This window comes from Podarcis vaucheri (assembly GCF_965113315.1).
Source record: "Podarcis vaucheri genome assembly, chromosome: 16".
In the NCBI taxonomy this organism is placed as follows: Eukaryota; Metazoa; Chordata; class Lepidosauria; order Squamata; family Lacertidae; genus Podarcis; species Podarcis vaucheri.
In genome coordinates this window covers 39,111,940-39,133,638 of record NC_138754.1, presented here as the reverse complement: position 1 = coordinate 39,133,638, position 21,699 = coordinate 39,111,940, and the positions used below count along the sequence as shown (strand labels likewise).

At 45.8% G+C, this 21,699-nt stretch overlaps 2 protein-coding genes across 3 annotated transcripts in view; one reads left to right on the top strand and one right to left on the bottom strand.

Annotated features, from left to right (window-relative positions):
• Positions 1-10,354, top strand: part of LOC309521550 (calcium release-activated calcium channel protein 1) — a 41,634-nt gene extending 31,280 nt beyond the window's left edge. The window contains exon 3 of one of the 2 annotated variants that reach the window (XR_014214703.1): positions 10,337-10,354. The gene's annotated coding sequence lies outside the window, so the exon portion shown is untranslated. Of the gene's footprint in view, positions 1-9,890; positions 9,956-10,336 lie in introns of those variants that run through there. The other variant, XR_014214704.1, reaches the window with a different exon arrangement.
• Positions 1,372-14,377, bottom strand: MORN3 (MORN repeat containing 3). Its single transcript, XM_082204187.1, has 6 exons — positions 14,219-14,377; positions 12,770-12,925; positions 9,367-9,524; positions 6,507-6,666; positions 3,505-3,689; positions 1,372-1,707 (listed from the first exon to the last, which is right to left on the bottom strand). The coding sequence occupies exons 2-6, from the start codon at positions 12,912-12,914 to the stop codon at positions 1,612-1,614; spliced, it is 744 nt and encodes a 247-aa protein (XP_082060313.1). The 5' UTR covers positions 12,915-12,925; positions 14,219-14,377; the 3' UTR covers positions 1,372-1,611.
• Positions 14,378-21,699: the final 7,322 nt, after the last annotated feature.

The window sequence follows — 21,699 nt, the reverse complement described above, 5'->3', positions numbered from 1 at the left end:
CGCCGACCATACGATCGGCAAGTCCTAGGCGCTGAGGTTTTACCCACAGCGCCACCCGCGTCCCGCTTTTCCTTAGGACACTCCTATTTTCATCAGAGAGATGCTCGAGGGTTTAGAGTTATGTGACCCCTTCAGAATAATTTGCAGCAATGGGTAGTTTAACTAGAAGAATAAGAGACCAGGAAGAAAAAGCTTTTAAGGAAGATTGGGGAAAAATTGTAGAATATTTGAAATAACTATTGTAAACAAATCAGGATGTTAGCAAGATTAGAGTAAATTCAGCAGTATAAAGTAGATTGAGATAAAACGGGGGGGGAATATGGAATAACCACCATATGCAGCAGTAAAGGGTAATTAAAACGAACCATGGAAGGGGGAGGGAGGGATGTTGATGTTAGATGTATGGTTAAATGTTAATTCAAATTTTGTAAAATTGAAAACGATAAAACTTTTTTAAAAATAGCAACACCCTCACATGAAAAGACAGGTGTGTGTATTATGACTCCATTTGACATTTTAGGTTAGCAGTGGGCGGGTTGTTGACCAAGGGGGAAGAGTCTGTGCCCCTCCTGATGTTCGCCTGAGGGAAGCTGTAGTCTAAAACATATGGGGGGCACCAGGTTAGGGGAAAATTCTCTTGCTAACATTATGCTAACAGCAGTGGCTTGGGGAAGCTGTCTTGCTGGTGCCAGAACCATTCCGATGGAGCCTACAGCTGTATCTGTTGATTGGTGTCAACCTGCACACTAGCAAATTAAGCAAGTTCGTTTGCTTCTAATGAAGATACATCATTGGCTTCCGAAGATTTCTCTCTCTTTTTCCTTCTTCCTTTTCTGTGAAGGTTTCCTTACTTGGAGAAGGGAGAACGTGATAGCTTTGGTTCAAAATGTGTATTTTAGAGAGTCTTGAAATAAGAAGCGATCATGATGGAGAGAATCTATCAGGGACTCTTTTAGACATCTCTCCTTGACAACACAATTTGTGCCTTTTGTGGCTGTCACTCTCTTTGCCACCCCCACCCCCCTGCTGTGGTGGGTTACAGGCTACAGTGTCAATCATATTTATCCCCAGTTTCAAAGCCTCTCTCCTTGATGGTACAAAAAGGTGGTTCAAAATAAGACAGAAGCTTTTCTGAATTCAGGAAAAGGAGAGAATTGCAGTCATCACCCCAAATCTTCCCTTTGCTTTGTATCCCCAGCTTGTGCCAGAGCTTCACTCAGGAAGGAATTACAGACCCTCCTTCCTTGGAGGTATTCAAGCCCCTCTTCCCCCCTCAGCACTTGCCATCTGAGGTGTGTGCCACTAACATCAGGGCCGGCTCTGGGAAGTGCAAAGGGCAACTCACTGCTTCAAGAACCCAGAGTAAGCAACTTGCAAAGAAATGTGCGGTATCTTGTGTTTTTGAACTCACAAGGTCTCTACCATGTCCCTCTTCCCTCTGTGTTGCTGCAGCTGCTAAACTAGCGAGCAAAGGGGCTCTTGCATAACCGGGACAGAGAAGGGATCACAATGGGAATACTTGGGAATCTCTTGGGAAAGAACTCTTTGTACATTGCTGCTCAGCCTTCAACAGGAAGGAACCCCAGCTTTGGAGGGCAGGATTGTCAGCCGTCATCGTTCCTTCTGAGGCTGAGAATTCGCTTCTTCAGCATTTTCTAGCAACACAATAGCATTTTCCAACACACCCTCTGGGTCCGCTAGTTCAACCTGAAAGAAACATGCGTTTTGTAGGGGGTTTTTGCAATTTAATACAGTGCCAAAAAACAAACAAAAAGGAGACAGATTTGCATAAAATTTTCATATGCTAATTTAAATATACAGGTGCCAACTTTGAAATAATTAGGTAAAGGTAAAGGGACCCCTGACTGTTAAGTCCAGTCGCGGACGACTCTGGGGTTGTGGCGCTCATCTCACTTCATTGGCCGAGAGAGCCAGTGTACAGCTTCTGAGTCATGTGGCCAGCATGACTAAGCCGATTCTGGCGAACCAGAGCAGCACACGGAAATGCTGTTTACCTTCCCGACGTGCTTTCGAACTGCTAGGTTGGCAGGAGCTGGGACCGAGCAACAGGAGCTCAGCCCGTCGTGGGGATTTGAACCGCCGACCTTCTGATCAGCAAGCCCTAGGCTCTGTGGTTTAGACCACAGTAAAAAAATAATTACTACTGAAATAATAAAATAAAATAAAATAATTAGGCCACAGTAATAAAATAATTACTGCACTCTAAATAGAAATAGCTGTGCCTTTCTGCATAGTGAGGAAGGCAGAGGCTGGGAGACGCGGACCAGTCTGCTCTCTGCTGATGGGACCCTGGGGCTCCATCGTACTTTCTGCCTTTAAACTGGACTCAGACTGAGCAACCCTTCAAACAGAGGATAACTCCAAATACAGGACAGTCCTCTTACTGCTCTTCAAACAGAATGAGGGTGGGAAATGCCAGGGGAAGAAAGAGGGGCTAGCCTATGGAAGCACTGCAAGTCCTCCTGGTCAATACTTAAACTGGCAACCTTCCAGCTCCCCACATAGCCTTTTAAGCCCCATTCCAGGGATGGGGAATCAGTTTCAGCCACAAGGCCAGACTGAAAACTGGCCACCTTCTGGGAGCTGCATGGCAATGGTTTGTAGAGCAAAAGCGGGTGTGGCAAAATAGCAATAAAACACACACACACACAGCAAAAGGAGAAAAAAATGCACACCCCTCTATTTCCCCACCTCACCCCATTGTTACTAACACAAACACATGCACCACACAGAGTTACAGCACACTCTCCCTGTCTTTCACACACACATAGAGATTGTTACAGTTTTTTGGGGGTCAGTCAGGATGACTCCTGTGGGTCCCTTCCATGCCTGTGGGAGGCTAGAATCTATAGGAGGACGCTTGCTGCACTGGACAGCCCAGTTCTTTTGTTAAGGTAGTGGCCTTAGGTGCTCACAGGTAAGTATCCCCCATTCGCATCTTTAAAAAGTGAGTTCTGTTGCCATAGAAACGAATGGATGGGTCTTTCCCCACTTCATTCCTTCATTCATTTACAGCACTTATATACTGTCTCACAAAGTGATTTACATAAGATTATTACACGAATAAGCATCAGATTCTGATCTTTGTTTTTTTTTAAAATCAATAGATTGGAAAAGACAATTAGTTTGTTTAGAAAAAGCTGCTTCTCTGCTCCCTTTGGATCATCCTGCCCTACCTGGCTGCAGACTCCCATCTACTTTGCTTCTGACCCAGCCTGCTTTTGGCTCCCACCATCAGCTGACTTTTCCTGTGGGTCCACTGCCCTTCACCAGAACAGCTTCCCCACATCCAGCTATTTGCACTCTCCATGCTTAAGAGGCCAAGGGAGCGGAGGTGGGCAAGTCCTGGGGGAGCTGGAGCACAGACCAAAATTGCTCTTCCCTCTCTGGTCAGGTGTTGGCTTGCAGGAAGAGACAGTGGAACCCACCCTTACGCGCGTTTTGGCCTTTGGGCCTGCGGGGAGCCTGTAACCTAGAGATTACCTTTGGGATGGGATACTGAGTTGGTGCAGGGGCTTCGTCGCGGCCAAAATCAATCATGGTTCCGCAACGGGGAATGTCTGCCACCCAGTAGCCTTCATAAAGTTGCCCCGTGTCCAAGTAGATGAACTTTCCTGGACCGTGCCTCTTCCCGTCCTTCCAGGAGCCTTCATACCGGTTTTCATTTTCTGCAATTGACACAGATTTTTGTGGGATTCACACACACACACACAGAGAGAGAGAGAGAGAGAGAGAGAGAGAGAGAGAAGCTGGCTTGTGTTTTCACAAGGCCCCGTAGCGTCTCCTAATAAATGGTTCTATCATGGTCTAGTTTGCCCACCCCCCATACTGGGGCAGGTCATTGTGGCTGTAGACTTTGCCCCTGAAGCACTCCATGCCTGGCTTCCAAATTGAAAACGCACAGAAAAGCTCAAGATACACGTTGATCTACCCACATGTAGTTGTTATCCCTGAGAAATGTGGAAAATACGTAACAGGATATATTTATCCAAAAGTCTTCAAACTTACACAATCCTTTAAAAATTAGCTGATGAAGGTGATTACATCGAAACAGGGCCCTGTCGGCCTGAGTTCTTGGTGTGCTTTTTTCTTGGAAGTAAATACCCCGCTGAAATGGACAGAACGGAACCTGCTTCTGACTCAATGGTCAGGAGGCAACTCGGACTGTAGAGAAGCCCTTTTGCTCACAAGCTCCTAGGTATGGTGGAATTCTGGATGGGGCAGTTCTGAGAACAGACTAGAGAGCAGGAGCTCCCTCCCTCTTTGCTTATTCAGAAGGATTCATATACTGCTCTTTGGTGATGCTTCCAAGACAGTTTATGAAAACATTAAGGGTGGAGAAAGAAAAGCATTTGCCTGATACTGAAAATATATTCATGTGGGTGCCAGGTAAATTTATCTGGGGAAGGAATTCCATCAATGGGGCAGCACATGTCCGTCGCAAGGGCCCCACCAAGCTGTGCCCTTCACTGTTTGGATGCTGTGGTTAACTCTCTTAAATCCTTTCGCAAGAAAGGGAGGAGCCAGCAAAACTGCACGAATCCTACGTTTCAGTTTACCCTTTCTGGGCAAGCAGCCAGTACCAGCTATTTGATCTTGGATGGTTGTCCATCGCGAACCTAACAGAAAGCGCATTTACCCCCTGCCTTGCAAAATTTCCAGTTACAGGGCTGACTATATTAAACCCGCAGGTGCAGGAAAATAATAATCTATTAATTAGCTAATTTTACCCTTAGGAAAAATCCAGCCAGTTCATGATCAATTGGGCAATGTCTCTGGAGGACCAATTATTCAATTTGTGGTGGTGGCGGCAGTGGTGATTTAAAATCCATCATATTCGTAACACCCAGAACATCCCAGCAGGTATTAATTTTAACCCCATAATCTTCTTTTCAATGCCTCGCCTCAGTATTGGAATAGGTGATATTACAACAAGAGCACCTCTGAGCACATGCAAAGTGAATTTGCACCTCTGCTGAGGAAGTGTCACCTTCAGGTAAAGTGATATCAAGTCTGAATCCTCTTGAAATCTGTCACGGCACAGTCATTACCTGTCCTTTTAGAAACTAAAGACATTTCTAGATAACCACCAAGACTCTAAATCTCACCAATTTCCTGATGCTGGAAGTTAGATACAAACAGATCCTGGACACCAGTGTAATTAAGTGTACCTGCCCTCGACATAACCTGGGCAGGGCTACCAAACTGTTGCTTTAACAGTTCGTGTAAACATACCGCCAGCTATTAAAACAGCAGTAAATTATGTGATTGCTCAGCATGGCACAATAATAATTTTAAAGAACATTTTAATCCTCCCTTTCCTCTCCGGAGGTCAGTAAAGCATATATGGGTCTGTCCCACATTCTACCTGCACAACAACCCTGAGAGATGGGGTTAAGATGAGAAGGAGCAATCGACCCAGAGGTCCCAAGCTACCTTTGTTATGACTTAGGGGGATTTGACCCCAGGTCTTGATGGCTCTAATTAGTCCAGCCTGCTAACCCCAACACCACCTTGGCTCAGCCAAGCACGGCATGCTTTCAAGGAGGTAGCGCGGGGCTTGCAACCTCTGGCCCAGGAGACCAATGCGCCTCTCCAGGCCTTGATCTCTTGCCCTTGGGATTCTCCCCAGGCCTTGCCCTCTCACTGGCCCAAAACATTTTTGCCTGGCTGGAATACATCCATGAACTCCGGCCTCCCTGGACGGAAGAGCAGTTGGAGAAACTGGCCTACTGTGCAAAGGCAAAAACTTACATTTGCCGCTCCGCCCACTTTGCCCTGTGACCCTCAGGATGCCACCCAGAAGGGGGGTAGTGTGGCCCCCAGACTGGAAAAGTTCTCCCATCAGAGCCTTAGCCAGAATGGCATGGCAAGGAGAGTTTGGGTTTTACGGGTGTCTCCCACTGACGTTTGATCGACACACATGTGACTGCATATACACGTGGGGACAGGAAACTTAAACATAAATTTCCCCAGAGCCACAAGAGGGTGTCAGTGAGGGTGGAGGAAGCCCCAAAGAGAGTGGGGGCTCAGCAGGGTTGTGGTTGTTGTTTTTTACACTGATGTGCGGGGTAGCACAGCCATCGGCCCCACTTTTCTGCGCATCCTCCAGGGTGCTCCCAACTTATGTGATTTTTGCTTCTGTGCGCAGGGGCCCTGTTCTTGAAACCACTAAAACCCATTAAGTCTTCAAAAGACTACTGGTGTGCGCTGAGGCAGGGTAAATGGAGATATGTGGCACAGACAGCAACAAGCCGTTGTGTTGTTGTCACTGCGCAGGGCACCTTTTGAGCAGCAGCGGCGGCAGCAGTCTATCCGAGCAAAGAGAGCTGAGAATGTCGGCGGTGGCACCATCTGGCCAGCCTTAACGTGCCCCAAGTTCTGTTCTGGGGGGTGGGAAGGGCTGGGGCCCGTTCTAACCACTGCCCAAAGGCATAGAGGACCAGACCTCTCAAGGATCATGGATGCAGCAGGGCGGTACTTACTCAAGCGGAACATGCCTTGCCCACTTGGCTTGTCCTCAGACCACTGGCCTTCATAGATGGAGCCGTCCTTGTAGTACATCCGGCCCCAGCCGCTTCTCTTCCCAACAGCCCATTCCCCTTCGTAATACTCCATATCTGAGTAAAATTTTATTCCGTATCCCTAAAATCAAAAGATATTCATGTGGATGATCACAACAGCAAGCTTTCTCTTTAAAATTTTTAACTTTCTTTAAAAAGTCAAAACTTGTTGCTGATGCCCATTTGATTTGCTCCCCGCCCCACTTCTGGAAGCAGGACAAATCTGTCAATTTTTGTTTTCTCCCAGCTCATAAAACTCACCTTTTTGTATGCAAGTTTGTCTAACAGATATTTTTTCCTTGCTATAATGCTGTCTTCACCAATAGACACATCTTTACGCACACAAGTACCGTATTTTTTGCTCTATAAGACTCACTTTTTCCCTCCTAAAAAGTAAGGGGAAATGTGTGTGCGTCTTATGGAGCGAATGCAGGCTGCGCAGTTATCCCAGAAGCCAGAACAGCAAGAGGGATCGCTGCTTTCACTGCGCAGCGATCCCTCTTGCTGTTCTGGCTTCTGAGATTCAGAATATTTTTTTTCTTGTTTTCCTCCTCTAAAAACTAGGTGCGTCTTGTGGTCTGGTGCATCTTATAGAGCAAAAAATACGGTATATGTGTGTTTGTGGACACTATTGGGCTGGGGAACTGCACTGCAACCTTAGGGGAAGTGCAGATTTTGAAGGATGCCTGGGTTGCGGTTCAACAAATTGTTTTGGAAAGTGCAAGCTAGCTGGGTTCACCTTTAAATCCGAAATGGTTTGAATTTCTGAGCACCACAGTTGAAGGAGGATACTGACAAGATGGAACGTATGCAGAGGAGGGTGATCAGGGGTCTGGAAATCAAGTCTCATGAGGAATGGTTGAAGGAGCTGGGTCTGTTTAGCCTGGAAAAGAGGAGGCTGAGAGGAGATGGGATGGCCTTCTTCACATAGAATGTTGTATTATTTTATTGTTGTTGGCCGCCCTCAGCCTGGCTTCGGCTGGGGAGGGCGGGATATAAATAAAAATATTATTATTATTATTATTATTATTATTATTATTATTATTATTATTATTATTATATCTAAATGGCTGCCCTGTTCCAGAGGCTAGGACCGAAACCAAAGGCTTCAAGTTCCATGAAAGGAGATTCTGACTAAACACCAGGAAGAACTTATTCAAGTCTTATTCAACATCTTTATCAACGACTTGGATGATGGACTCAAGGGCATCCTGATCAAATTTGCAGATGACACCAAACTGGGAGGGGTGGCTAACACCCCAGAGGACAGGATCACACTTCAAAACGACCTTGACAGATTAGAGAACTGGGCAAAAACAAACAAGATGAATTTTAACAGGGAGAAATGTAAAGTATTGCACTTGGGCAAAAAAAATGAGAGGCACAAATACAAGATGGGGGATACCTGGCTTGAGAGCAGTACATGTGAAAAGGATCTAGGAGTCTTGGTTGACCACAAACTTGACATGAGCCAACAGTGTGACACGGCAGCTAAAAAAGCCAATGCAATTCTGGGCTGCATCAATAGGAGTATAGCATCTAGATCAAGGGAAGTAATAGTGCCACTGTATTTATTCTGCTCTGGTCAGACCTCACCTGGAGTACTGTGTCCAGTTCTGGGCACCACAGTTCAAGAAGGACACTGACAAACTGGAATGTGTCCAGAGGAGGGCAACCAAAATGGTCAAAGGCCTGGAAACGATGCCTTATGAGGAACGGCTAAGGGAGCTGGGCATGTTTAGCCTGGAGAAGAGGAGGTTAAGGGGTGATATGATAGCCATGTTCAAATATATAAAAGGATGTCACATAGAAGAGGGAGAAAGGTTGTTTTCTGCTGCTCCAGAGAAGCGGACACGGAGCAATGGATCCAAACTACAAGAAAGAAGATTCCACCTAAACATTAGGAAGAACTTCCTGACAGTAAGAGCTGTTCGACAGTGGAATTTGCTGCCAAGGAGTGTGGTGGAGTCTCCTACTTTGGAGGTCTTTAAGCAGAGGCTTGACAACCATATGTCAGGAGTGCTCTGATGGTGTTTCCTGCTTAGCAGGGGGTTGGACTCGATGGCCCTTGTGGTCTCTTCCAACTCTATGATTCTATGAACTTTCCGATGGTAAGAGCCATTCAGCAGCGAAGTGGGCTCCCTCAGAAGGTGTTGGACTCTCTTTCCTGGGAGGTTTCCCAGCAGAGGTTGGATAGTCGTCTGCCAAGGATGCTTTAGTTGAGATTCCAGCATTGCTGAGGGTTGAACTAATTGAACTTGGGGTGCCTTCCATCTATGATTCTATGAATTTCTCCTCCACCCCTACTTTCTGGGCTGAATCCACACCACCTCCCAAAGTGTGAGGACAAAGTATGCAGAGGTCCCTGGCTGTGTTCACTCCCCTCATGGCTTGCCCTCTTCCTGACACTCAGAGACGGGAACAGAATTAAGGAAGCCATGAGGCTCCTGGAATTAAAAGCGGGTGTGCCAACTTAAATAAAATATTGGGGGAGGTTGTTAAGCCGCGCCCCACACAATCCATCACATGACACAGTGCGCACACACCATTTGAAGGGGGGAGGCAACAGAGCTTTAAATTTTCACCTCAGAAAAAGGAACAAGGCACTTAGTGAATTTCAGCAGGAGTCTATTGTAACAGGCAGAAGAATGCAGCAGCTCAGAGCTTTGGCAATTCCACCCCCACCCCCTATTTCCGATATTAATGCTGATCAGATTCCGGCCCTTGGCTCACTTTTAAAGGCATACATTCGGATACACCATTGCAAAAGAGCACGACTTACCCACATTTTGTCATTCTTCCACCAACCCGAGTACACTTTCTTGTAGTCTTTTGTGATGGGATCAGGGAGGCTGTATGTCCCATATCCATCCCGTTTTCCAAATTTCCAGTCTCCGCTGTAGATGGCCCCTGTCCTCTTCCATGTCTGGGTGCCCTTGCCTGGCCATGGGGACAAAAGGCAGGAACCGGTAGCACAGACTTTCTCTCGTGACCAATAAAACTGCCCGTGCATTATGGTTTTAATTTACTTGAGCCAATCGTTTCCAAACTAGATAAATGAATAGTTATCTAGTTCTTAGAGAAGTGCATGAAGCAAATCCATGAAAGACTCCTGTGAGCCCAAATCGCCTGTCTACAGAGGCGGTTGTCCTCAACATCGCTGCATGATATTTATTTATTAATTCATTTCATAAAATTTATATGCCGCTTGATTGTAAAAAGAAAAAGAAAAATGATTTACAAAGGCTGTACTGTACAGTGGTACCCTGTACTGTATAGTGGTACCTCGGGTTACATACGTTTCAGGTTACATACACTTCAAGTTACAGACTCCGCTAACCCAGAAATAGTGCTTCAGGTTAAGAACTTTGCTTCAGGATGAGAACAGAAATCGTGCTCCAGTGGCACGGCGGCAGCGGGCGGCCCCATTAGCTAAAGTGGTGCTTCAGGTTAAGAACAGTTTCAGGTTAAGAAGGGACCTCCAGAACCAATTAAGTTCTTAACCCGAGGTACCACTGTACTGTTCTGGACATAGAAAAGGGGTCACCAGTGCAGTGTCCCAGGGGTGTGATGGCGCCCTTGAGGTCTTCTTCCCCGACACCGGGTTCTCAACGGGAGCAATGCACGGCACTGGTGTGGCAGCAGTAGAGGATGGCAAGTGTGGCTGGAAGATTCCAGGACAAGCAAATGAACATTTAAGAATTCCAGTGTCGCATAGTACAGCATCAACTTACTATTTTCTTTATTTGCAGAATATAGACAGATATCTTTTCAAAACGAGAGCGAGATCAGCAAGTGATATGGCAAGCTTACACCTCTCATTGACAAAATAAAAAAATACCTTCCAGTAGCACCTTAAAGACCAACTAAGTTAGTTCTTGGTATGAGCTTTCGTGTGCATGCACACTTCTTCAGATACACTGAAACAGAAGTTGCCAGATCCTTCTATATAGTGAGAAGGTGGGGAGGGGAATTACTCAGAAGGGTGGTGGGAATGGGAGATTGGCAGATAGCTGAGATGAGCCTGTTGACGACTCTTAACGACTGCAATAGGTCTTACAGGAAAAGGCAAGGGGTGAGAAGGTGAAAAATGGCTTAGTCATGTATAATGAGATAAGAATCCAATGTCTTTGTTCAGACCAGGTCTCTCCATGGTTTTAAGTTTGGTAATGAGTTGCAATTCAGCAGCTTCTCTTTCCAGTCTATTTCTGAAATTCCTTTGTAGTAAAACAGCTACTTTGAGATCTTGTATAGAATGCCCTGGGAGATTGAAGTGTTCTCCTACTGGTTTCTCTGTTTTGTGTTTCTTGATGTCAGATTTATGTCCGTTTATTCTTTGGCGTAAGGTTTGTACATATTTAATGTATGTATGTATGTATGTATGTACGAGGCTCGTTTCTAATTGCATTTTGGGAATGATTCATGTTTTATACATTCTGGGTGTCTCGTGAACATTTTATAATGCAGTTGTGCTCTGTGTTATAAATCAAGCACTGCTAGAGTTGTTTCTTTTTGTTTTCCATGGTATATCTTATCAATAAAAAGATTGGTGTGGCATGAGTAAATTTTTATTCTGAAAGTGTGGTCCAGAGGGGGAAAAATGAGAGCCGCTGCCCTGACACCTGCTAAGCTTTTGAGCCTATCTTACTGCCCCCTTGGCCTCAAGGTGGTTGACGGTACCTTTCTCTCTCGAAAAGTTACCTAGTGCTGAAGGAGGAAGTTGGAAGAGCGTCTCTCTTCCACACTTCCTCTTCCAGTTCTATGTGCTCTTCAGGGGTCAGATCAATTCTACTGATCTGTTTATATCTATCCCTTGGGAAAGCAAGGTGTGTGTGCCTCTCAGTCAGGAAAGGGGAGTGAGGCAAGCGAGAGGGAAGAGAAGTTGCTTGCGGGGACGGCACCCACAGCACTTGCTCAGAGCTAAAAAGGCCGATGACTCCCTGCTAGGTCTCTTAGCAGCTAGGGAAGCTTTTAATGTTTGATGCATTACTGTATTTTAATACAGGGGAACCTCGGGTTAAGTACTTAATTCGTTCCGGAGGTCCGTTCTTAACCTGAAACTGTTCTTAACCTGAAGCACCACTTTAGCTAATGGGGCCTCCTGCTGCTGCCACCACGCTGCCGGAGCACGATTTCTGTTCTCATCCTGAAGCAAAGTTCTTAACCTGAGGTACTATTTCTGGCTTAGCGGAGTCTGTAACCTGAAGCGTATGTAACCCGAGGTACCACTGTATTTTGTTGGACGCTGCCCAGAGTCGCTGGGGAAGCCCAGCCAGAAGGCCAGGGTATAAATAAATTATTATTATTAATATTATTATTATTATTATTATTATTATTATTATTAGCCATGGCAGTTAATCACATCCTCTTTTTCAGAAGCAATTGACCTGTTGTGAATAGCAGATTGCAAGTGAGGGGGGTTGTTTTCATGCTCTGGCTTTAATAATAATAATAATAATAATAATAATAATAATATCTTTATTGTCATTGCCCCCTTCGGGGACAACGAAATTACTTATTTCAGGGACAACGAAATTTACTCATTTAAAGGCTGATCTCTTTCCATGTCTTCTCCCAAGCAGCAGCGGAACAGGCTGATCAGGCTCCTGGGGAGGCACCTGTGCCCTGCGCAAAGGGGCGAGGCCAGCCGGGGCAGGACGCTCCGTGGGGCCTCCGAGGAGTCTGCCTGCCTCCCCCCACTCAACCGCCCTACAGCTGAGGGGGAGGCATTAGGCGGACCGTTTGGGGCAGCGCGGAGCCTGCGGGCTCCCAAGCCACCGTGTCACACCCAGAAGAGACATGTGGCTCGGGCGCGCCGCAAGGCCCCGTAGTAAGTGCCGCCCAGTGGTGACATCCGGGGCGACCCACCCACACCGCACCCCCCTTCCTCCGCCCCTGCTCACAAGGGACCTGTTTGCCTCAACATGCATTGGAGAGGGATCCAACCTGAGGCTAATTTTTACATTTGCAAAATATGGAGGAACAGCCTTGTGTTTTTCTCCCAGTGCCCTAGCAGCCTCCTGAAATAGTTTGTGTGGATACTCATTAAGTCCTCTTGCATGCAGTCTCAGACAAACTGTAGACTTTTTTATTTGAGGGAATCGCTGGGCCTCTCCAGGCTGCTGTTTCTTTGCCTGGAATATCCTGCAACATATTCTACTATTCTTGCTCTGGATTGTCCTTACCGTGTTTTAGGTTGTCCAGCCATTCGCCAGTGTACCGATCGCCATTGACCGCGTAAACGGTGTGCCTTAATCCACATTTCTGGGCCTTCCTATCCCATTCATACCAAAGAGGGTCAACTGTCCTAGGATACTTAACAATGGGCATACTTTCCTTGCCTGGAAGGGGACAAATAAAAACGTAGGGATATCTGAAATACAATTAGAGAGACAGTTTTCGTAGCCATGGGTTCTGCAGGATGACTGACTGACTTTCTTTTTTTACAAGCAGTTTTTTTATCACCTGCGTCATCTGGTTGCTGATCTGAGAGTGGAGCTTCTCATAAATTAAATACCAGGCTAAACAAGCAAAGGTAATAAAAGAGAACATTAAAGCAACAATAACTGCACAGCAACCAAATTATAAAAAATGAAATAAAGTCGTCGGACAGTTGGAGCAATGAAGAGAGCAAGCTGATTGACTGCAGGTGAAATGAGTTCACAGGAAACATATTGTTTCCCTGCGCCCGAGAAATGCTTTAAAACTTGTCAGAAGAAAAACACCTCTGAGCATGTGCAGAGTTCTCTTCCATCACCCAACATCCATCAGCAGGCACACACATTTAGGACTGGAGGGCAAGGTTTCCAAGGCAGAAAGTATACATTCCAGACAACTTTAAATCTCTCTCTCTCCTTGCAAATTATACTGTCAGAGTAAACCTCTGCCTTATTGTGGAAAATGCTAGGTGTGACTATTTTAAGGATACGACGACGTCACACCTGTTTCCTGTGTCACTGCACCCAGGTGGTAATGCACCTGATTTGCATGAAATCTGATTTGCATGAAATGCACCTGATTTGCATGAAATCCCCCTTCCTGAAACTCTGGGGAGTTGCTACTGGTCAGTGTAGACAATCCTGAGGTAGATGCAGGATAAGCGCTGCATCTGAAGGGAAGCAACAAATCACACACACAACGCCAATTCAAGGTGCACAGTGTCCAAAGCCATTCAAGTTAAGTTTGCACCCAAGGCAGAAAATCCTACAAGTGCTTCTTCCACTAACAATGTGCTGCCCTTTTGTGAACCGTAAAACCAGCTGCCTGAGGCAGCCTAATGGTAGGGCCGGCTCTGGCTAGATGAGTATAAGGCAGCTTTTAAAGAACTTATTCTGTGCAATAGATTATTGTAGTATTGGGAAGTGATAAACCTAAACATTGTCCCCCTTTACTATGAGTTGGAGCCAAGCCTCTACCCTTTCAGCTTGCTCTGGTAGTTACTTTCCTTTTCCTATGGATTTGTTTGTTAACTTGTTCTTCAGTAAACAGCCTCTTGTTCTGGGCCTATAAAGCAACTAATCCTGCCGTATATTAAATAAGAGCTTAACAATGACCTCGCCCCTACCTCACATGAGCCACCTTGGAAACATATTTCAATTGGGGTATATGCATTTTTCAAACAATAAATGAGTTACCTTAATAGTCCTATTCCTATGGCCAGATAGCAGGTGGAAGTTTACATTGATGTTATTCTCTCGGACAGCCCTATTGGTCCACTGCCTCTTCCACCCAGGGACCTGCCTCTGTTCCTTGAAGCATCCTTTGGCTAAGTTATTTTGCCCAGACTTTATAAGGTCATGGTGACATCACGGGTGACGTCAAGGGCATGGGTGTCCATATTGTGAGGCACCAATTGCCCAGGAGATCTTGCCAATTCAGCCTTTTCCCTCTTGGTCTCTGCTCTGAGTATTTTGTTAGCCAGCAGTGGAACAGGGTGCAAGACTTGGGGGCTGGCAAACCATGAAGCTGTGTGTAGATTTAACAGTTAGAGGCCCCCAAAAAGAAGCTGAACCCTGAAGAACGAGCCTCTTAGCAACTCCTAAGACCAGAAGAGCCCTGCAGCTGCATCAGACCAAAGACTCATTGAGTCCCGTCAGGGAATAAGGCAGAGTAAAAAGAAATATAGAATAATAATAATCTAGCATATTGTATCCTACGGTGGCCGTACAGATGCCCCTGGAAAGGGCCAGCCCTACCATTAGGCCAAATGAAGCAGTTGCCTCAGGCATCAAGATGCTGGAGGACAGAACAGCAAGCATTCCCCGTTTTAGGTGCAACCAACATGTGCACAATTGTGCACACATGCACAGAGCTGGACCCTTAAAGTGACCCTGAAACATCATAAAAGATGTCACTAAAAGGGTGGAACGGGGGCTGGGCGGGGACAGAATGGGGTGTTTCAATTGTACACAGTTTCACACAAAGTGGTGGGCTCTGCAGCCTGAGACACACCCACTAGGTAAGTCTCACTGCCCTCCAGCATCCCATCACCACAGTTAACGTAAGATTCAGCTGCCCGTCCAACAGGACTGCCATCTTATCCTCAGGCAGAAAAATACCTTGGTTCAGCCCATAAACTGGGCGTGAAGGCAGTAGCTTCTACCCACGACTGGCATTCAAAGGTATTAATTCCACTTTCCCATTGTAAGTTAAAAGGTAAAGGTAAAGGACCCCTGACAGTTATCCAGTCGCGAACAACTCTGGGGTTGCGGCGCTCATCTCGCTTTACTGGCCGAGGGAGCTGACATTTGTCCACAGAAAGTTTTTCCAGGTCATGTGGCCAGCATGACTAAGCTGCTTCTGGCGAACCAGAGCAGTGCACAGAAACGCCATTTACCTTCCCGCCGGAGCGGTACCTATTTATCTACTTGCACTTTGATGTGCTTTCGAACTGCTAGGTTGGCAGGAGCAGGGACCAAGCAATGGGAGCTCACCCCATCGCGGGGATTCGAACCACCGACCTTCCGATAGGCAAGCCCAAGAGGCTCAGTGGTTTAGGCCATTAATTTGTCTAATCCCCTTTCATTTGATAATCAGTCCCTCTTCCCAGGGTATTCTGATAATTGTAGCTCCGTGAGGAGAATAAGTCTCCTCTAACAACTCTCAACACCCTTAGCAAGCTCTCGTTCTCAGGATTCTTTGGTGGAAGCCACGACGGGTAAAGTGGTATTCTGGTGCTCTAAACGCATTGTTATTATTGTTATTATTTAATAAGTTTGTATACCACCTTTCATCCAAATGACACAGGGTGGCTTACAGCATAAAAAACCAAAATGAGAATGCAAAATACCATATTTTCTCGTCTACAGGACGCCCCCATGTATAAGGTGCCCCCTTTTTGGGGGGACTCTGATTTAAGAAAATGGAGGGGAGATGGCCCCTGTGTATAAGATGCCCCCAATTTTAGGACATTAATTTTTAGGGGGGAAACCTAGTCTTATACCCATAAAAATATGGTATATAACAAAGACAAACGAGAACAAACTGATAGCCCTGCCGCACACATTTAAAAGGCCACAGATTGATTGATAAGCCTGGTTACAGATAAACGTTTTCACCTGGCGCCTAAAGATATATAAAAGGAAGGTGCCCAATGAGCCTCCCTGGGGAGCGCATTCCACAAATGGGGAGCCACCACAGAAAGGTCCATGTTTGGTGTGGACGAGGCCTTACTCTCTAGAACGTGCGCATGGGACTGCAGCGTCTGCCACTGGATTACAATGGGCCCCTCCCAGGGGCGCCGACTTATAAAAAATATTGGGGGAGCCTGTGAAAGCTCATGAATAATAAATAAGCTCATGAATATGCAGATAAAGTGGCGCCGCCTCCTCGTGAGCGAATAGGGGAGAGCGTGCTGCGCCTATTAATCAGCTCCGAAGGAAATTGGGTGGAGCTTTTGCTCGGGAGGGAGGGCAGGAGGCATGCAGCCCGACCCTGTGCATTTGGGGCTGGGGGAGGGGCGGCGGTGGTGCTCTGCTGGAGGGGCGCCCGAGATTATTGGGGGGGCGGAGCCCCCCCATACGAATTTTTGAGGGGGCTCGGGCCCCCTCAGGCCCCATGGAGTCGGCGCCTATGGCCCCTCCTGGGCTGCCCCTCCACAGGGCTGGTGATGGTTCAAGCTGCGACAGGGAACTTGTGGCCCTCCAGATGTTGCTTGTCTTCAACTCCCATCAGCATGGCCAACAGCTGGGGATGATGGAAGTTGTAGTCCAACAACATCTGGAGGGCCTCAGGTTCCTCATCCCTGGTTTAAAGGTGAGAATGAAGCTCTGTGTTTGGCACTGCATTTAATCCGCCTGAACCATTGTTCTTCTGGCGTTAAGAAGATGAGCAGGGAGATGGATTACGGATTGTGATCCTCTCCGTCCCCTCACCTGTACACCTGTATCTAATGTCCTCCTCCTCCTTCTCCCCACCTTGATATGCTTCCTATACTCAAATACTCACCCATGGTTGAATGAATTCAATGCTGGAAACTCTCTATAGAATTATATAGATGAACATCTGCAGAATTTGGCCTGTAATAGAGACAAATGCTTTGTTTTTCCGGTTGCAAAACAAGAACAAAATATAAATGCCAATCAATTTTTAATTTTTTTAAAAACCCAAGTTGTGATGCAAAATACTGATTCTTATCTATATCAGCCTTTGCTAACCTGACGCCCTCCAGATGTTCTGGGTTACAACAGCTGTCCTGGATGAGGCCGATAGGAAGGCATCAGGGCAAGGCAAGCTGATTGGTAATGTACTTAATTAACTGTGCCACGTAATGCAGAGGTAGTGTGCCCAAACCATTTGGAATGTGTTTTGGTTCTGCTTCCATTCACTTGGGTTCTGGCTGGCTCCAGAGCCCAAGGAGGCGCTGTTCCTCCTCGCATCTCACGTCCTCAGAGACCAGGCAGCCCACAAACAGGAAGGTGGAAGGCCAATTTAGTGGCAACTGGCCACCAGAGGTAGACTGCCTCAAAACCTAGATATCTAATTGTCATAGGCACTTATCAAGCCATCGTCCTCTGGGAACGTGCCTGATCCCATTTTAGAGCCAGTGTTGTTAGTAGGCACTGATAGACTTATAGACAATATAGATTTATTCCACCTCCCACAAATGCACACTGCTAGATTTACATGTAGTTTGTAACTGAATCCCTTCCCAAAGGCACCTGGGGCAATGCCAAGATCAAAATCTACATATACTGAAATTCATTCTGATCCTAAATTTTAAGCAAACAAGGCCTCATAATCAAATGCCGTCTCATATACACTTTAAAGCAGCCAAACTCCAGATCTGTCTAGCTAAGGGGGCTGCTTGCTCATGGGGTTGGGGGAGAAGTTCAATTCTATTTAGTTTCACACAACATGCAAACTGAAACACAGATATTCTCGAAAATTCACACTTCTCTGAATTCTGCAATGCAAAAATCATGCATAGGAAAATGCACAGAGGCAACTTGTGCATAACAATGCATGTAGCCATAGAAATAACATACAAAATGCACCGTATTAGGGGAAAGAATGGTGCTTATTATGGGAAATGCATGCTAAGGCGCTGATGAATTTTCTAGAGGATTTTTTTAAAAAAGAACAAGCACCCAGAAACAGATTTGGAAGTGCAGGGAAATGAATTTAAGTTTGGTACAGTGAGAAACTGGGTGAGAGAAACCAAAACGGACAGATTTGCCTATCCCTGCTCACACTCCCCCCCCCCAAGTCCTGCAGGAAACACTCCCACAGAGTTGTCTTCTGGGACCCTTCAAATAGGAGACCAGGTTTCCTCTCTCTTCCCCTTCCAGAATTTAACACAATTAAAGACTGACCTCAGATCCACCGCTCTAGGTCTGGACTGTCCTGGGAACGAGAAGCACTGCCCCAAAGCAACTGAGGGCGGTTGTGGGGTTGGCATTGGAAAGCAGGCTGGTCACATCAGCTTGCAATGTGGCAGGGTAGCCATGGCAACACGGGCAAGCCTCTGCAGGAGAGCAAGCCCAGAGACGGACTCCGAGGGCCCTGCCCTCCTGAGGACTGTCTGATGAATAGAAGTTGGTCAAATCCATCAGAATCTGTTCACAGGGAACTGCCTCTCTTTTGGGGGGCGACGCATATGCAGCTAAAGTGTGGGGAGGAGTCGACACAGTGGCCCACTGCCCCTCCTCACACTGGAATTTGGCTTTTTTCTGGGTTGTTGTTGTTTTTTTTTGCAGAAATAAGTATATGTTTAGCATCAAGAAACAACTGAATAAAATTTATATACTACTTAATTCTTAGGGTGCTTAGGTGGTGTTGTTGGGGGGTGTTGCTGTTTTGTTTGTGGTTTTTTGTTTGCATTTTTATTATTATGATGTGGAAATTGTTCAAGTTGATTGTGTACTTTTTGATGTTTTATTTATTGTTTATGTGTTTTGAATTGTGTATTTTTTCCCATGTTGTAAGCCACCTTGAGCATGGTTTTAACTGTGGAAGGCAGCATAAAAATAAAATGATGTATGTATGTATGTTGACTGTAGCAAAGCCGCTAAGCAATTTACAATAAATATTAAAACTATCATTTAAAACAGTTAAAAACAATTTGAATCATTTTAGAAACAATATTAGCAACAAGCTAAAAAGAGGTTAGAACATGTCAGCATTTATTATTTTATTTTATTTAACAAAATTTATAAATAATGTATCATCCATTTATACACACATGCACACTCAAAATAATAAACTGCTTATTTTATATTGTTGCAGCTTTGGGGGGAGAGGGGTATCAGTCTACGTAATGCCTCTGAGTCCAAGGTACAAGACCAAGCTCACCAAACCAGTGCCGTTATCTAGGGAATTGTAAAACAATTGGCCAGCCACATAAGGACCATGATTGGCATAACCAAAGAAGTTGCTTGATGCCACGGGGCAAATGGGTGGGCCCTTCCCCATCCCTGGCTGGTAGTTAGGAATACAAGAGCTAGAGTTGTGGCGTGTGATGTGAGCAGCAAGAAAGCAGTCTGCAAAGCTGGACAAAGACCCATGCTTGATTTCTGCTGGAATCTAAGACTGACTAAGGGAGAAGTGAGACCTTTTGGAGTGTTAATGCTGTGAGCACCTCATTCTTGGCTCAGTTGTGTGTGTGTATGTGCACGCACATACATACATACATAAAAAGGTACAGTGGTGCCTCGCAAGACGAAATTAATCCATTCCACGAGTCTCTTCGTCTTGCGGTTTTTTCGTCTTGCAAAGCACGGCTATTAGCGGCTTAGCGGCTATTAACGGCTTAGCAGCTTTAAGAAAAAGGAAACAAACTCGCAAGAACTCGCAAGACGTTTCGTCTTGCGAAGCAAGCCCATAGGGAAATTCGTCTTGCGGAACGACTCAAAAAACAGAAAACCCTTTTGTCTAGCGAGTTTTTCGTCTTGCGAGGCATTCGTCTTGCGGGGCACCACTGTAAAGGTAAAGGACCCCTGACAGTTAAGTCCAGTCGCAAACGACTCTGGGGTTGCAGCGCTCATCTCGCATTGCAGGCCGAGGGAGTAGACGTTTGTCCGCAGACAGTTTTTCTGGGTCATGTGGCCAGAATAACTAAGCCTCTTCTGGCGCAACGGAACACCAAAACCAGAGCAGCACACAGAAATGCCGTTTTACCTTCCCGCCAGAGTAGTACCTATTTATCTATTTGCACTTTCGAACTGCTAGGTTGGCAGGAGTTGGGACCAAGCAACGGGAGCTCACCCCATCGCGGTGATTCGAACCGCCGATCTTCTGATCGGCAAGCCCAAGAGGCTCAGTGGTTTAGAACACAGCGCCACCTGCATCCCTACACACACACACACACACACACAATATTACCCTAAAGATACCACAGTCTCTGCTGACTTTCAGTCCCAGGAAACCAGGCTTTTGGTAAGCACCTGGAACCCCTGGAATATCTCACCACTAGGAGATTGGGTTGGTGTGCAACACTGGTGTTAGAAGTGGGATTCACGTTTCCTGCAGGAGGACCTCTGAGTGTTGTGTGTCTGAAGTGAAATGGAGGGAGGAATAGGAATAGCAAACAGGTGGAGTTGATGATGGAAAAACAGAGCCAGTGATTTGACAAAATGGAACAGCGGTTTGATGGGGAAATGCAGCAGCAGAGCCAGCAGTTTAATGGAACAGCTGCAAACAGAGATGGCAAAAAACATATTTGGAGCAAAAACGTGACTCCATGCAAGGTAAGAACCCTGCCTGATCAGATACTACTGGAAAGGGTTGAAAGTGACCCATACCTGCTAACTTCCAGGTGTCTGAATAAAACTGTTTTATTCCAGGAAGCTTTTCTGGGATATACAGTATCTAGCCTCATATAATCAACATGCTTAAATCTAATTAAAGTTGAATGGGTTAAGAGCACAGAGTAAGCTGTCCTCCCAGGCTTAGCTAGGTGACATACCCTCACCTTGGGAGGAAGGGTTACCAAACCCTTCGTTCTTTTTCTCTTTCCACCAGGTGAACCAACCAGTAAGAATGTCTGGGCTGGTTGCTCCAAGCCCAGACCACATGGCTTTAGCAAGCCATCTTTATGTTTCTATGCAAATAATTCAGAAACATTTAGAAACCAATTTTGAAATTAAGTTGTACCACCTGTCTTTTATGGAAAAGGACATGAATATGAGGAGTTTGTAAGTAAACCATTTTTTACTTACCAAACATGTGGTCTCTTTCTATGTTGAGGGGAAGTGGGAAATTTTGGAAGAAACTTAGAAGGGAATATGATAAACTAACAGCCTATATTTCCACACTCTACTTTGCTGCAAGTTTTGTGATTTTAAATCTCTGCTGGGTCTCTCTCACCAAACCTGGATCTATGCATCCAAGGAATTCTCATTTTATTCTTTTACCAAATTACTCAGAAACCAACAGTCTTTGCATCTCCAATGTTTTGATCTCTGGTGTTTAATTTATGCTTTAAATGTTGTATTCGGCATAGATATGTTTAAATAAATAAGCCTGCCACCAAGCAATGCCTGACTGGCAGGGACTTTCCAGGCAGAGACAGAAATTCTTTCCCTGCAATTGCGTCTTTCAGCTGGAGATTCCAGAGACTAAATTTGGGACCTTCTACGTGCAAAACAGGTGCTCTCAGCATTGGTCTAAGCTTCCC